A 17,269-nucleotide genomic window follows, 5' to 3' on the forward strand; every position below is an offset into this window, starting at 1 on the left:
TTTTTCGTTACATTCATCTGCTTCTTTTCACATCAATGGTGGTAGTGGTTTTTTCTTTATTAGAAATATATACGTAAAAAAATGTAAATTTTTTTTTAAAAAAAAAAATTGGATTCCCAAAAAATATATTTTCTTTTATTAAAATTTATTGATTCTTTTAAAATTTTCCTAATATACAAAAGTTTCCTAATATATAAAGTATTATGAAATCTTGATTGTAAAAAGTCTTTTGAAAAAAAATCTCTCAAAATCCATTCAAATCATGTGTTAAAAATCTTGATTGTAAAAAAGTCTCTAAAATCTCACAAAATTAATATAGTCCAACAAAATCTCATAAAATCACCAAGATTTTTTTTTTGCAAAAATTGTCTCATAAAATCTCAATCCAATACACCCCCCTAAATTTGTTTATTCATCGGTTTTTTACTATAGGTAATCATTACATCTGGACACGACACCTCTTTTGATCATTGATTCTAAGTTTCGATTGATTTTATCATTCAAAAAGAATTTGTGATGCAGTTTATTATCCATTTACCTTTAATTCATATATGTAATTATCCTATATTTATTAATATATATCATGACTCTAAAAGTCATATTTAATAGATAAAAAATTGGGGAAAGTGTATTAAAGAGTCATGCATATAATAGTCGGTTGATATATGGTGTTCATATATATGTAATTCGTCGTTGATGTTCTTTAGTAATTAGAATGAATGATTATAATAGTCATATTTAAGGGATGTACATGGATTTGGTAAATCCGGTCAATCAGATTAAACTCACCCAATCCAACCCAAAAAAAAGTGGGTTGGGTCGGATAATTGGATGGATATGAATTTTAAAAATGAAAAACCCATAAAAAGATCGGGTTTCGAGTAAAACCAAACTCAACCCAAAAAATCCACTGACGTTAGTGCTTTAATTTTTCGAATATTTTTTATGAAAATACTAATGATTTTTTTCATTTAATCGTTAAATATTTTTTATAGTGAAAATAAGTTATACTATTTTTAAGAAAATAAAAAGATTGAATAATTTTTTCAAACAAATATGATGGTTCATCGCACTATTTAAAAAATAAATAAAAAGATTTAATAATTTTTATAACAAATATGATGATTCATCGTTTAGTTTTTTTTTGCAATGAGAAGGGGCTAGGCCCAAAAAGGAATTACACTAAAATAATGCGGGGAGTAGAAACTCCCGAAGAATCAAAGGAACACAATTGATCTACTCCTAACGGAGGTGCATCAAATAAAGTAAACGCATCTTGCTGACAACCCAAAGCAGCTAAGGCATCTGCAACTCTATTTGTCTCTCGATATACATGCCGGATTCTAACATTCCACCCCTCTTGAAATAAACTACGTATTCGACGAACTAAACACCTTCCTCCACTACTACCAAGTCTATCACCACCGAGATTCCTCACCACTATCATAGAATCAATTTGAAGCTCTATATTATTGAACCCGTTTTGTTTCGCAAGGCATATCCCTTCATGTACTCCCCATAATTCAGCGTTAAAGGCAGAAGTGATACCTATATATTTGGAAAATCCTGTAATCCAAGTTCCACAATGATCTCACAAGACACCACCACACCCGGCTATTCCATGTTGCATAGCTCCATCCGTGTTTAAGCAAATCCAATCAGTTGTCAGGGCTTCCCATTTAACATTTATAGTAATTCTAGGCTTATCCATAATGACCGAGATGCTCCGTTTGGCATTATTATAATTTCCTACATACCTGCAAAATGTAATGAGCAGCATGTCTTGGTCTCACAAATTCTGGATCAAAAGTCTCCTTATTTCTCCATAGCCATAAATGGTAACAAGTCACAGCCCAAACCACACGCCACTCAATTCCTCCTTCTAGCTTGTCATGAATAAGCATATTATTTTGTGAGACAACTCATTTGTACTTGCTAACAGCTCACATTTTTTTGACTCTTGTGAATCAAAGCAAAACTCAGATCAAGAATGATTCAAGAATGAGCAGAGAATCTGGTTTTTGTGCAAAAGTTGTCTGCTGCATATTTGGCATTGAGTAATGGCTATATTTTGATCTCCAACTGATATACTTGAAGGCCAAGACTCACACATAAGGTTACATCTATAAAAGGCAAGCAGATACAAGAGAAAGAGTAAGAGTTCAAGCTACAAATCATCAATTACTTGTTTTTGTCTACAAGTCATAAAACTCTTCTTTCATCACTCAAACTCAGACTCTTCATTCACGTCATACTTATGAGTTTACCGAGTGTTTCTATTTACTTCTCAAACAACCTTTGAGTTTCTACAAGCAAATTTCTCAAGAGACCACTTTTCAACATAACCCACTTTAAAGTGGTTGTATCTTTGTCTCTCAATTTTACTACTCACACTCCAGCTCTTTATCAACCTATTGGATCATAATATTACCGAGTGTATTGAGTGTATTTTGTATAAGCTTCTCAAACTAGTTTTGAGTTTGTGTGTAAGCTTAGATTCGGAACAATTCCCTCTGTAAAAAGAAGATTGACTCAAGTCAATACGTAACTATTGATTGAGTGACACCTCTGTATAGTTTGTAAGGCCGAGGTAGATCAAGCTTGTAGGGATTGAAGGTTTTTGATCTTGGTTTAGATCAAAGAAGATTTGTATTTAAGATCGGTAGTATCTCGAGATCATAGTGAAAACTCACAGGCGTGGGGACTGGACTAGCCCAGGATTTGGGTGAACCAGTATAATCTTTGTGTGTGAATCTCTGTAACCTTTAACTCTTTATTTTCTGTAAACACGCATCACACGAAACACTTCATTTACAGTTACTTTGAAATTCTCACGCAGCTGAGATTGTTCTTAGAACAATCTGATTTTTAATTCACTAACATTTATCCAAGTATACACTTGAGATCAATTTAGTAGACTGCAGAATTAATTTTTAAAAGGGTCACAATTCAAAATAATAAATATATCCTGATTTACAATAATATATTAATAAAAAAATTCAAAGTATGTTGACCTTCATCTACATAATAATATAGAATTTAAATAGTCATTTTTTTTTCATGTTGATAAAATAACATGTGGGTTGGGAGCGGAGAGTGGAGTATCACTCTCCATTCTATCATTTCTCCTTCAAATCTCAAAAATTTAGATCATTTATCATATTTAAATAAATTATTGCCTTAAATAAAAAATTAATTTTACAAATATTTAAAAAATCACGAAATATTAAAATTTTAATAATCCATATTTTTCATGTGTCAAAAAAAATTATCTATATTTTACGTTGAACATTAACCCATGCGATAGTACGGGTAAGTTATACTAGTGCTTACATAAAAAGGTTTTCATAATTTGTACTACCAAAAAAAAAGTTCTTCATAATTAAATACCATTTTCCAAAACGAAGTAACTTCTACCGTGCATTGGAAAAATGTTGGCATAATTAGTATTGGAAGTTGAAACAGTACACACCAATTAGTACAAAACAACTACAACAACCGAAGAGACGCTTCAGTTTTCCAAAACAGCAACTTTATCATCTCAAACTCAACTACTCTGTCTTCATATCTTCCTTTTGAATATCAAAACAAGAGCAAATTCCTCAAACTGTACTCATTTCTTCCCAGTTCTGTTTTGAGCTTATTTCAATTACTTGAAAAAACATGGTCAAAAAATGTGAAGGACTTGCTGTTGGAATAGACCTTGGCACAACGTATTCATGTGTTGCAGTATGGCAGGAGCAACACTATCGAGTTGAGATCATTCACAACGATCAAGGAAACAAAATAACACCGTCGTGTGTTGCTTTCACTGAAGATCAAAGGTTGATTGGTGATGCTGCTAAGAATCAAGCTGCTTTCAACCCTCAAAACACTGTCTTTGGTAATTTAAATTTTTTACTTCCTTTATATACTTTTTTTTCCCGGGTACATCACTTCCTTTATATACTTATTATTATTATTATTGTTCTACTATGATTAAAAAATGAAAACGTGCTGAACAAATTAATCACGTGAGTTAGTAATGTTATATTTTCAGATGCTAAGAGGTTAATTGGTAGGAAGTTTAGTGATCAAGTGGTTCAAGATGATATAATGTTGTGGCCATTTAAGGTCACTGCCGGTGTCAATGACAAACCCATGATTACAGTTAAGTACAAGGATCAGGAGAAATATATGTGTGCCGAAGAAGTATCATCTATGGTACTCACAAAGATGCGAGAAATTGCTGAGTCATATTTAGAATCCCCGGTTAAAAATGCAGTTGTTACTGTGCCAGCATATTTCAATGACTCTCAGCGAAAAGCAACTATAGATGCAGGTGCTATTGCTGGCCTCAATGTTATGAGGGTAGTGAACGAACCTACTGCCGCAGCTGTTGCTTATGGCCTTGACAAGAGAACTGATTGCGCTGAAGAGAGAAATATTTTTGTCTTTGATCTTGGTGGTGGCACTTTTGATGTGTCTCTACTAACGATTAAAAATAACAACTTCCGAGTTATTGCAACTGCAGGAAACACTCACCTTGGTGGAGAAGACTTTGATAATAGAATGGTGAACTACTTTGTACAAGAGTTCAAGAAAAAGAACAAACTAGACATAAGTGGAAATCCAAAAGCTTTGAGGAGGTTGAGAACAGCTTGCGAGAGAGCTAAAAGATCACTTTCGTTCCTTGTTGTCTCCACTATTGAAATAGATTCTTTATTTGAAGGCATTGATTTTTGTTCCCCAATCAATCGTGCCAAGTTTGAGGAAATAAATATGGATCTTTTCGATGAGTGTATGAAAACTGTTGAGAGTTGTCTTACAGATGCTAACATGGACAAGAGTAATGTAGATGATGTCGTCCTTGTTGGGGGGTCTTCTAGGATTCCCAAAGTGCAGCAGCTATTACAAGACTTTTTCAATGGGAAAGAGCTGTGCAAAAACATTAACCCTGATGAGGCTGTAGCTTATGGGGCAGCTGTTCAGGCTGCTTTGTTGAGTGAAGACGTTAAGAATGTTCCCAAGTTGGTGCTGCAGGATGTTACACCTTTGTCTCTAGGTAGGAAGGTGGTAGGAGATATCATGGCTGTGGTGATTCCTAGGAACACTTCCATTCCTGTCAAGAAAACCGGACAATTTTGTACAGGTGTAGATAACCAAACCAGATCCTTGATAGAGGTTTATGAGGGTGAGAGAACAAGAGCAAGTGACAACAATTTGCTTGGTTCCTTTTATCTTTCTGGTCATACCGCTGCCCCTCGTGGCCACCCTGTCGATGTTTGTTTCGCTATTGATGAAAATGGTATTTTGACAGTTTCTGCTACAAATAATGCTTCTGGAAATTCGAATCAGATTACCATAACCAATTACAAAGAAAGGTTGTCAAGTGAAGAAATAAAAAAGTTAATTAAAGAAGCTGAGAATTATCATATTGAAGACAAGAAATTCCTAAGGAAGGCCAAAGCAGTGAATGCATTGGATGAGTACATTTACAAAATGAAAATTTCTTTACAGAAGGAGGATGTTAATATGAAGCTCTCGTCCGAGGAAATTGGGAATATTGAATCTGCAATAACAGTGGCAACAAATTTGCTTAGTGTGAATCACCAGCAGGTGGAAGCAGATGTTCTGGAGGATCATCTTAAAGGGCTCGAGAGTAGGATGGAACAAATTATAGTCAAGACTATTTAGTTTTTTATTTATTTTTTCTGTATTGATATTTTAACCATGGTCTTTCTGTTTAGCAGCATTATCTAATACTAGTAGTTAAGTAAGTTTTGTTGAAGTTTAAAGTGGAAATTGTTACTTTCAGTCAGCTATATAAACTAGCATCAACTTGCTGAAACTGTGATGTAGGTACTCCTGTTTCCGTTGCAGTTATTTTATATTTTATATTTTATTTTATTAGTTTACAAAGCAAACCAAATATGAAAGGCTTTTACTTTAGTCTTCTTCAATGGCTGTAATCAGTTGGTTGATATATTGAAGTTTTAAAGTTTTAAGCTAAGGTCTCAGAAGTTAGAAATTGTGATGAAAAATGGATTATGTCTTTCCAATGTAAAAATACTTGACAGCTTCTTGACAAGTCCTAAAATTGAAATGGAGGATGATAATACAAGCATCAATACTATTTAAAGTATACATGCTACTTAAATTGCTGCTGTCATTTATTCATTAACAGTATGCTAAAACCATGATGTTGATACTTCTGTTTTCATTGCAGTTTTTTTTTTTCAAAAGAAAACTTGATTAGTTTACTTAAAGGCTTCCTTTGCTTGATCTGCTGGTTATTATCCAAGTGCTTAATCTGCTGCATAATCAGTTGGTTGATTTGTTTTGCTCGAGTACTGAATAGCAGAATTTGACTAATAAAATGGAAAAGTTGCCACCACCCATCACCACCATTGATGAGAAACAGAAGCAGATGAATGTGAGGGTTAAGCTCTATGTTGATGTTGAAAATAGAAGCAGATGAATGTGAAGAAACGCGTTGTTGTTGTTGTTGTTGTTGCATATGACACTTTAATATCAATCCTATATGAATGATTCTTAAAAAAACCATATCCTATGATGAATCGTGTTGCCATTCCATGTACCCTTAGTCACTCATCACTCCTAATTGCTAGCTCTATTACATTGGTAATGAGACTTTTATAAACAATCTATTCAATATGAAATTTATGTTAGTTTTGGTAAAAATTTGTAGTAAAATACTATTGCAAAAAGCCATGTTTTGAGTTTGAATACATGGCAAAATACTAAAAAATCTGACATTTCTAACTTCCAGTAATAATTGAGTGATTACATTATAATTTTGTTTCGGCTACAATCTCGTCTCAAACAGACTTTGTCTTAGTTCAATCAGAGAGCATCGGATTTGTTCAGATCTATGGATACATTAGAGTCAGAAGAATGATTCAATATAAAAATCTAGGATTGGATATGAGTATAATTTGTACTATTAATATTTGTATTTTATATACATCGTCCCTCATTGTCCATCTAGATTCCCTCCAATCAGAATTAGCCCATATTTACACACAACCGTACAATTTCAGCTATTCAATCTTAACCGAACAACTTCTATTTTAACTCAACGAAATGGATACAAAACATGCAGTTAAAGTATAGACCAATCGATCAAAGATTGTACTCGTACAGTCTAGATTCACAACAGCATGAATGTGTCTGCATCGAATCCATTTCCCTCATTTGTATACATGCTACTGAATGATCTACTGTTATTTAAGAAGGTTCATAGTTCAAGTTTATTCTTAAACATCTATTGCAATATAGACAAATTCTATAAGAAATGAATACTAATAAATACATGAAAAATCTCATACAACTTCCTAATACAAAATCACATTGTACACAATCTGAAAACAATCCAAGGTTCACCAATCTGTTCCCAAGTTTCTGGAAACATAGAGTTTATCAATGTATTGGATTACAGCTTCTGATGATGAGACATAAATTTGCATTTGTTCTTTCGCTGACGCCACTGAAGTATATTTGCCAACAACAAAACGAAAAGAAAAATGAGCATCATGAATGCATTATTTACCATACAAGTTTTGAACAACACATAGCACTTTGAGGTTAAACCAATGACATGCAAATTCTGACTTAGATAAGTAAATCTACACTTACCATCCTCGTTGAGTTTCTTCAAAAGCTGTTCCTTTGTAGGAAGAACGTACAGCCCAGCAGAAACAGCCTTCCTGATAGCCCAACCGTGATAAGGTGCAAGGGCTTGTTCGTAAGCCTTTGAAGCTGGATCCCTAAGAGAATTTCCCCTGCCATAAGATATACAGGAACCCAGCTTATTTACTGCAATCATTATGCTATTATGCCATAAGCTTAATATTAAAAATTTAAGAAACAACTCCATTAATTCAAATATATATAACACATTTTAGTTAATACTCTAAGAAAGGTAGCTCGTGGGGTGAGGATTGTTGAAGTATACACTTTAGTTTATCATATCTCTAATTGATGTCCTCACATCCAAGACTGTACATCTCGAGTGCAAACAAATCTAAGATAGACTCTAATACTCGATACCGTCTTGGAATTTGAGTTAGGCTTAATTCAACCCCAAAAGCTAGCTAAAAAGGCGAGGATTGTCAAAGGGAAATGTAAGATGTCCTTCCCCAAGATTTGACTAAGAGATACTTCACTGATACATTATGAAACAATGACATAGGTCAAAGTGTTAGGTGCCATTAGCTTTACTGTGCAATTGTAATATGGCTCTTCCAGGCATAATTGACCGACAACCTTTCCTCCAATATTCAATGGGGGAAACTATTATAACTCTATTAAGACATTTATGATTTTTGTTCCTATCATATAAATTAATGAGTATGATGAGCAATATTGTAATCTTGCTGATCATACGCATAAAATTAAAAGTAACCAAAACCAATCATAACATAAAGTACAAAACTTTCAATGGTTGCACAATAAGACAAAAGTTTGTTTGCAATAGTATTGGTACTTAATTCATTGTTATTTTAATTTTGAACATTTTGTGTATGCTATTGTGCAGCCGTTGAAAGTTATGTACTTTATGTTATGATTGATTTTGGTTCCTTTTAATTTGATGTGTATGATTAGCAAGATTACAATATTGCTCATCATACGCAGTAATTTATACGACAGGAACATGAAAGCATAAATGTCATAATAGAGTTAGCATAATTTCCCCTATTGAACATTAGAGAAAAGATTGTCGGTCTCAACTATGACTAGAAGAGCCACATTACAAGTGCAAGTTCTTCAAAAGCACAATATTCAATGCCCTGGAAGTCATCGCCATCAAGGAACATTTCACTAAATTATTTACTCATTTAAGTTATTCCATTCACTTCCTGCGTATTATACCAGCTAGTGACCAACTAACCATCATTAGTGCAGACTGAATCTTCTAACAACTTTCATTTTCAAGCTGATATCAAACAGAAAAGCAGGAACAACAAAAAGTGATAGAAAATGAACATTGAACTGGTACTGAAAACAAAACTTGAGAGCTAAACCTAATTGTGATACAGAACTTGAAACATCCACTACCATGCTATTATAATGTGCATGCAAACTTTACTTGGCTCGAAACTGGTTAATAAAAATAGAAGAAAAAAGAAAAATAACATGAAACATTTTTATTCATTGTGGTTTTATTCAAGCCACGAGCAAAAGGGGAAGAAATAATTCTGAGCCTCCTTTTTGCAACTTGACTACCCGGCACTCATGGATGAAAAGTGGAAGCTAGCTATCCCTTCCATCCAATTTTACACTCCCACTTGAGTTTCACGGCACTCTATTTCCCACTCTTCCATCCTAGTATAATCTAAAAATTGTTCAAAGCATAGCAGACACGTAGCAATTTAAAGATAGAATAAACTAGAAAGAAACAAATTGCAAAACAGTAACCAATGTACATACTCAGTGACTATCATTTGTTCAAAGAGTACTCTGACCATGTCGAGTCCACGCCTTACTCTCAACAGATTTCTAGTATGGCTGCCTGCATTCCTGACAGACTTGGCTTGTACATCCTGATCAATCAACGAATGTAAAGTCTGAATGGACTTTGATGCCTCGGCTAGATCATTAACCTAAACCACAAAACAATCACTTAATATATCCTTGAAGCCTTGACTTAACAAATAACATGAAGTATACACACTAAGCACCAAAGAGAAAGTGCTCAAAGCACACATATACATAATAAACAAACACTTGATTTCTTGAAATTATTGTAAATTATACACAAAAGAACTTCACTACTAGTAATCCCAAAGATATATTTTCTCTTCCTTTCTAATAACCAGTCCTTTCTAATAACCAGCAAATAAAAAACTAACATGATTTAAGTCAGTGCCTCTTTGGATTAGCTTATTTGAACTTATCTACTGGCATAAAAATTTGTAAGACTGTTTAGAAGAACTTATAGAAACAAAATGTCCATAAGCTGTTTTAAGCTTATTTTCATAACCTCTTCGCGATATCTAAGATGATTGTAAAGCACGCGTATACTTAAACACTTGATTTCTTGAGATCAATGTAAAATATTCACAAAAGAACTACAATGCCACTAATCCAAAATGCCAAAAATACTTTTTTTTTCCCCTTCTTTTCTAATCATATAAACTACAAATAAAATAATATAAAAAAACATGATTTAAATCAAGGGTTATAACTTCTCAGCAACCAAAAACAAACAAAAATCAAAAATCGATAATGACAGTGGAACAAAGTTCCCTTGAGCATAACTCATTAATATGGACATTGCAATATACACGGGCCAAACCGGGATTCAAAGACGAGATTCCCCACTTATTCAACTTAAGTGTTGAAATTAAAATGGCATTGCAATATCAGGTGTCGGGCCGAGGTTTGAACATGAGATTCCTCACTTATTCACCTTAAAAGGCTGAGATTCTGGCCACTAAGCTACATCATCAGAAAAAAATGCCATTGGAATTTGGAACTAAGAAATAAATAAAAATACAAACTTTACATTACCCTTTTAAGAATTACAATAAACCCAATTAAAAAGTAAAAAAATTGATGAAACCCATGATGAAGAATCTCATCTCAGTGAGATAGATTAAAGAATAAGCGATTAAAGATACCTTGGCAACGAAATCCATCTCAGCGAACTTGAAAGCGATACCTAAGCAACCAAAGAGAGGGGAGATGTGAGAACAAGCACGAGAGAAAGGAGCAACTTCAACATCAGCGTTTTGAGAATCGGAAACAGTGTTAGCGAGGTCTTTGAATGCGACTGCGATTTGATGAAGTGTTTTATCGCCGGTGATTGGTTCTGCCATTGAAAGCGATGAAAGGGGAGATATTTTACAGTTGTGAATGGTGTGAAGAGATTGTTGGTGATGAAATGGAGTTTTGGGTCGGCAAATGAATAACTCGATGCATGATTCGATGCCACGTTACTTTTAAAAGTGCGAAAATAAATAGTAATTTTTTTTCTTGTGTTATAATGGTAAAATATATTTTTGATTCTTATAAAATTAGCTAATTTTTATTTTTATCCCTATAAAAAAATACCAAAAAGTTTTTTATTTTATATTTTATTTCTAACGACAAATTTATGCTCATTTAATATCAATTAATAATTCTTTTATGTTGAATATTATATTATATTTGTATATTATGTTAAACCTATATAAATTTATTGTGTTAAAAAATGTAACACATATTGTCTATTAGGAATAAAAAAATTGTAGGGAAGAAAAATGTGTTTCTTAGAGAGGAATGAAAACTAAAATTCACTAATTTTGTAGATACGAAAAAATCATTTTATCCCATTTATTATTATTGAGTTTAAATTCACTAATTTTTATTATAAATAATTATAAAAAATTTAGTTTAACGACAATTAAAAACCATATAAAATAACAATTGTCATTTGAAACTTACACATAAATAAAAATGTTGAAATTCAAACTCTAATCATTACATTCAATCTAATAATTTCAATTTGTTTATTATTTGAACTAAAATTTGTAGATGAGCAAGTCAGTTATTACTTAGTGTGTTAGTGGAATTGAAATAATTAAAAAAAATACTATTATATTGGATATTAATTTACTATGGTATTTAAAATATTTTTTTATAAGCATATATTATACAAGGGGTGGCGATCACTATACATATGTTGGGTAGTATAGTGCTCCATGGTTTAAGGGTGGCTAACTACCCTAATTGATGTAAACCTGGGTTCGTCCCTGGCGCCAGATTTGGGTCAAAGGCGAGAAAAGGTATGTTTGCCATTTGGAATGCGGTCATGTGGTCTTTAAGGCGAAGGCGCAACTAAGGTATTTTTGAGACGCGCAATGGTGATCATAACAAACGTTTAGAAGAGATTAAAATGATGTCGTGAGTTGTGACGATAGTTGTTGAGTAAAGAGAATTAGAATATTTGTCTTTTATATGAGTGGTTGATTGAACCCTTATTATGCATGACAAGGTGATTGTTTGGGCTATGTGTTTGTTTGATGAGGTGCCTCAGTAGCAGAGCCAGAAATTTAGGCAAAATTTTAGTCTAACAAAAAATTTCAATTTTGTTTTAAGTTGACCCCTAAAAATTTCGGTTTATCTCTGCTGGTTTTTGCTGCGCCTGGTCTGTGATCTGCTGCGTTTTAGTTGTTATTGCAATGCTGGTTTTCTGGTTTTACTGCGGGTGGAGATAGCAGTCTGGTTGCTTTTGGGCCTGAGTGATTTTCTCCTTGTTTTGACTTCTGTTCTCCTGGTAGCAGGCCTCTCTATTTTGGCCTTTTAGTTTGTTCTTTTATTTTATTTTTTTCCTTGTAGGATAACAACTACCGGAAAATATCTTTTGATAATACAAATTTTATCGAAAGATATCTTTTGGTAGTGCAAATCTTTCCAGAGATGAGATGATCATGGTAATTTTGTTTTTAGTTAAACAAAATGATTTTATCTTCTTTATTCAATTGAGCAAGGAGAAGATAGCATTCACCTAATTACATTAAAATGGATGAAATATTTTTACATAGTTAATTTTGAATTGGATTCAAAAAGTATGGTGGATAAATTCCAAGGTCAAAAGTAGGAGTAGAATGTTTATGAGTTCAATTCTATTATCGGTAGAATATCTTCACACAACATTCTTTTTATAATTATTTTCATGTTAAATTTATTAAGACACAAGTCGATAAGAAAGTTCAACTTCTTACAAAAGCGGCTATATTCGTAGGTCATCCATTGTTCATTTTATTTGCTATTTAAAAGGCTGCATGTATCGATCAAGCATCAATTTTTTAGAATTTAGTCCCAATAACAATCAAATCATATCAGACATTTTGACTGAAGATTACAATCTAATTCTCACAAATCAACCACAACTCTAACCTTGTACTTGTACAAAATTCATCCTTTGACAATACCCATATTAACAAAATCACTATCACTAAAAAACAAGTAATATATACTCCAAAAATAAAATAAAAAAAACTAAATAAAATAATGAAATACTCCTTCTAGGATTCATCACTGCACAGCCCAGATCAATTTTCCTTAATTAATCAATCTTAAGCGGCAGCTAATCCAAAACCACGCCTTTTAAGTTTTAATAACTCACAAATATGAAAATCAATTAACCCCACAACAATATCTAATTTAGATTATCTTCCCTCTAATCATCCTCTTTCTTTCTTCTCTTCAATCACCTAAGAGCTTGAAGACAAACTTGACAAAGTAGTAGCAGATGAAGTCCTAGGTGAAGGAGAAGCATTCTTCAACACCACAGTTGGCAAAATACTAGTTTTTCTCCTCTCTTCTTCCTTAATCAATTCTCCACCAAATAACTCTAATTTATCCAAATTTGTATTTTCCACAACCTTCCTTCCTTTAAACAATACAGACTCCACATTCTTCTGTGCCAACATCTCCTCCGAAACCGCCAACAAATCCGACGCCGTTTTCACAATCTTCCCTTTGTTTGCCTTTGCCATTACCCCATTTGATTGAATCCTCACATAATTGTTCAATCTACACTCTCCAAATGCCATTGATACAGCTTGATCAACCTACATTATAACATTCATTCGTTTAGTCACATTATTCATATAAGAATAATAAAAATGTTCGCTTTAACACTTATTGAATAATTAATGTATTTGATATAAACCAGACAAATTAGAATATAAAAAATAATTTTTTTTCATTATAACATAAACCCTATACAATAATCAAACCTACTTATGACAACTTTTAATATTTAAATTAAATACAATAATAAGTCAAAAAATAAATAAAATTAAATACAATAAAAAATATAAAAGAAATGTGTTTATTTTTGTTAGGTGCCACATTCATTACTCTTAGCCTAACTAGTAACCACCAATTCAATTAAAATTATTTTTAATTAATTAAATAATTAAAAAAATACCAAACATGATTCGTATCTTTATTTTCTTTGTCGTTTTCGATTTATTTAAATATTATAAAAAATAATTGATAATTTTTTAATAATAAACATTTAAGATTTATTTTCTTACCATATCGGAAGCTCCTTCACCAGCAATTCTCACGAAACCTGACGGAGACTTAACGGCGTTAAAGTCCAACTCTCCGTTCCCAAGAGAAAGAACCAACAAGTCAGAAACACCGTTACAGAACGGAAACTCGTGTTTATTGTTAAGCACGTGTGTGACAGCAGTAGCCGTTGGATTGTTCATAGCAATACCACCATCAACGGCTAAAATCTTCGTTTTCCCGTCAATGGACCTCATTTCAATAGAAGCCGCTGGATCAGCTGACGTGGCAGCACACACATCACGAATCTTGAAATCATAACCGTCAATTTCAAGCGCGTCGGCGCGGGAGAAAACGAACGGAGCGCGTGTGACGAGATCGTAGCAAGGGATTAGAATCGGTTTCAGTGTATCTTTCAGAGTACACTCACCGAACGTTTTTCTAAAAAGCTTCTCCGATTTCGTTTCCGATTGAAGAACTCGCCGGAGAATCCCCGATCGCCGCGAAATTCTGTTACGGTTGTTGATCAGAAACCTCAACGCCTCATCAGCAGTAAACATAGGTAGTCCGTCTTTTCCGCGTGTGAAAAGCAGTGCGGCGAGGACTCCGCCGACACCAGTTCCGGCAACGGCGTCAAAGAAACCTGCGATGTTCGCGTTATTGTTACCGGATTTTCTTTTCAGGCAGGATTCAAGGTGAGCGAGAGATTTAGCAGCGAGAATGCCGTCGGTGTAACCGGCGCCGTCAATGCAGAGAATTCTGACTTTACCGGCGGCGTTTTTGGACGATTTAACGTCTTTTGGTTGATTTTGAAGAGAATTTTTGGGATTTTCAGTGTCGGTGTAACCGAAGAGAAATTTGTTCTCCAGAATGGAGAAGATTTCATAGGTGAGTTTGTCAACTTCAAAGTTGGAGTCAATTGTGTTCAAGTTCATTGGTGATGTAGACAGTGCCGCCATTTTTCTGCAAATTGAGTGAATGTGAATGTGAATGTTTGTTTTTGTTATAGAGAGAGAAAGTTAGAGAGAGAGAGAGAGAGAGAAAGAGAGAGAATTTGTTGTTGAAAATGGTGAAATGTGATGATGAAGAATGGAAGAGGACGTGTGTTTATATAGTGAGTGAGGAATTAGAATGAGTGAATATGAATGTAACTATCTAAGAACATTCCTATAAGGTGCACCAATTAATTAATTGCATGCCATTTTTTATTTTTATTTTTATTTTTTCTTTATTGTTTTAGATTTAATTGAAACATGGGCATTTTGTATTTAAAAACATTCCTATAGAAGTAATAGTTTTATTTAATAAATGTGTGCATCAATTAAATTAACTTAAAATCTATTCATTGAATGTAAAAAAAAATTGAAGGAAATTCATTGAATCTTAATAACTAAAAATATTCATGGCCCGTTTTGATTCAACTTATTTTTAAGCTTATGAAAATAGTTTATGCAAATAAATAAATTTTAGTGTTACTTTATAAGTTTTCACCTACAAAAATTGTATATTTATAAGCTATTTTATCACAAACTGCATTTTTTTTTAAACTGAATTAAGAGTATAATGACATAAAAAAGTATAGAAAAAATCCCAACAAGGTTGGCACCACAAACTACATTAAAAATCTTATAATAATACTAGCGGGCCAGGCACGCGCGTTCCGCGCCTGCCTGTGTCTAACTTATGTAAAAAAAAATGCTTGATGTTATAATGAGTTTTTTAATAAAAGACTTTTGCTACTAAAAAAAAGTGTCTTATGTTATGGTTAGTTTGTTAATAAAAGATTTTTGTTGCTACTAAAAAAAATCAAGGGTATTATTGGTATTATTGTTAAGTGTTATTTCAAATGATAGTGAAGGGCAAAATGGACCAAGGAAAAATCCAGTCCAAACTCCCCTATCCCCTTTATATTGTTACTAGCGGGCCAGATAGGCACGTTCCGCGCCTGCACGTGTCTAACTTATGTCCAAAAAAAATGTCTTATGTTATGATGAATTTGTTAATAAAAGATTTTTTATTGCTAAAAAAATAAGGATATTGTTGGTATTATAAAAAATCGACACCAAAAATATTTGTATTCTCTTTTTATATAGTATAGATGTAGTATTAAGTTGGTAATCATTCATGTATAAGCAACTCATTTGCCACTTATTCACATTTTTATGATTTGAATTATTATTATTTTTTTAAATTAATTAGTTAATGGAAGTTGTGAAACTAAGTCAAGGGTAAAATAGGTATATTGAAAAGTTCATCCCAAACTCACTTATCCTTTTTATATATTACTAGCGGGCCAGACAGGCGCGTTCCGCGCCTGCCTGTGTCTAACTTATGTTAAAACAAAAACATGTTTTATGTTATGATGAATTTGTTAATAAAAAAATTTTATTGCTAAAAAATATAAGGGTATTGTTGGTATTATAAAAAATCAACACAAAAAATATTTGCATCCTCTTTATATATATTATAGATTATAGATTATAGATGTAGTATTAATTGGTAACCGTTCATGTATAGGCAACTAACTCAATTGCCACTTATTCACATTTTTATGATTTGATTTTTTATTTATTTAAAATAACTCATTAATTAATGGAAGTTGTGAAAATAAGTCAAGGGTAAAATAGGTATATTGAAAAGTCCATCCCAAACTCACCTATCCTTTTTATATATTGTTATAGATATAAAAGTTTATTTATTTACGTAAGTTGTTTTGGATAAACTTAAAAATAAGTCAATCCAAACGAACCCTAAATATAAAATTTGATCTTTTAATTGATTTCTTTTCTTACAAATATAACTGATGAATTGGTATAGCTACAAAGGGCATTATTGAAGGGAGTCGGAATTCGACCCCTAAATTTTTCACTTCTCCAAAATAATCCCACGACACTACTCAGTCTAACGAAATATCTTTTTCAAAAGACAAAATTGTGAAATGGATTTAGAATTTTGTGTTAAACATTTTAATATTTTTTTACGGAAAACATTTTCATTAATTTAAACATATTAAATTTTTATTATATACTTAAATATATTATTATAAAATATAATTTAAATAAGTCCTCATATAAATCTGTTGTGCTGCTCGAATTTCTGGTTCTGTTGCAGGATCATGTCCGACTGGCGGTTGATCGCGTTTACCAAAGCAGCCATAATGTCATGCATGGGAGCTCCCGGAGGAAGAGTCATCGCCGTAGTCGCCGGTGGCGGTGTAGCCACGGGGATCTGCGGTTCTTCAGGGTTGTAGGGCTCGTCA

At 32.8% G+C, this 17,269-nt stretch overlaps 3 protein-coding genes across 3 annotated transcripts; 1 reads left to right on the plus strand and 2 right to left on the minus strand.

Annotated features, from left to right (window-relative positions):
• Window positions 1–3,473: 3,473 nt before the first annotated feature.
• On the plus strand, window positions 3,474–5,989 carry LOC123898495 (heat shock cognate 70 kDa protein-like). Its single transcript, XM_045949468.1, has 2 exons — window positions 3,474–3,883; window positions 4,040–5,989. Exons 1-2 carry the CDS (start codon window positions 3,664–3,666, stop codon window positions 5,674–5,676), a joined length of 1,857 nt encoding a protein of 618 aa, XP_045805424.1. The 5' UTR covers window positions 3,474–3,663; the 3' UTR covers window positions 5,677–5,989.
• A 1,098-nt stretch (window positions 5,990–7,087) lies between these two features.
• Window positions 7,088–10,930, minus strand: LOC123899596 (accelerated cell death 11). The gene is made up of 4 exons (XM_045950765.1): window positions 10,626–10,930; window positions 9,433–9,605; window positions 7,639–7,784; window positions 7,088–7,489 (listed from the first exon to the last, which is right to left on the minus strand). Exons 1-4 carry the CDS (start codon window positions 10,821–10,823, stop codon window positions 7,383–7,385), a joined length of 624 nt encoding a protein of 207 aa, XP_045806721.1. The 5' UTR covers window positions 10,824–10,930; the 3' UTR covers window positions 7,088–7,382.
• Window positions 10,931–12,773: 1,843 nt separating this feature from the next.
• Window positions 12,774–15,089, minus strand: LOC123899159 (patatin-like protein 6). The gene is made up of 2 exons (XM_045950224.1): window positions 14,034–15,089; window positions 12,774–13,562 (listed from the first exon to the last, which is right to left on the minus strand). The coding sequence occupies exons 1-2, from the start codon at window positions 14,967–14,969 to the stop codon at window positions 13,203–13,205; spliced, it is 1,296 nt and encodes a 431-aa protein (XP_045806180.1). The 5' UTR covers window positions 14,970–15,089; the 3' UTR covers window positions 12,774–13,202.
• Window positions 15,090–17,269: the final 2,180 nt, after the last annotated feature.

The sequence above is a fragment of the Trifolium pratense genome, linkage group LG7, assembly GCF_020283565.1.
Source record: "Trifolium pratense cultivar HEN17-A07 linkage group LG7, ARS_RC_1.1, whole genome shotgun sequence".
Classification (NCBI taxonomy): Eukaryota; Viridiplantae; Streptophyta; class Magnoliopsida; order Fabales; family Fabaceae; genus Trifolium; species Trifolium pratense.

Bases quoted from the DNA above. Each gene is read 5' to 3' on its own strand.
- LOC123898495 (XM_045949468.1), top strand. From the start codon at position 3,664: ATGGTCAAAAAATGTGAAGGACTTGCTGTTGGAATAGACCTTGGCACA. The intron at 3,884-4,039 runs GTAATTTAAATT...TTATATTTTCAG, and splicing joins CCCTCAAAACACTGTCTTTG to ATGCTAAGAGGTTAATTGGT.
- LOC123899596 (XM_045950765.1), bottom strand. From the start codon at position 10,823: ATGGCAGAACCAATCACCGGCGATAAAACACTTCATCAAATCGCAGTC. The intron at 9,606-10,625 runs GTATCTTTAATC...TTTGTGGTTTAG, and splicing joins AGATGGATTTCGTTGCCAAG to GTTAATGATCTAGCCGAGGC. The intron at 7,785-9,432 runs GTATGTACATTG...ATCTTATGGCAG, and splicing joins GAACAAATGATAGTCACTGA to GGGAAATTCTCTTAGGGATC.
- LOC123899159 (XM_045950224.1), bottom strand. From the start codon at position 14,969: ATGGCGGCACTGTCTACATCACCAATGAACTTGAACACAATTGACTCC. The intron at 13,563-14,033 runs GTAAGAAAATAA...GTTATAATGTAG, and splicing joins GTGAAGGAGCTTCCGATATG to GTTGATCAAGCTGTATCAAT.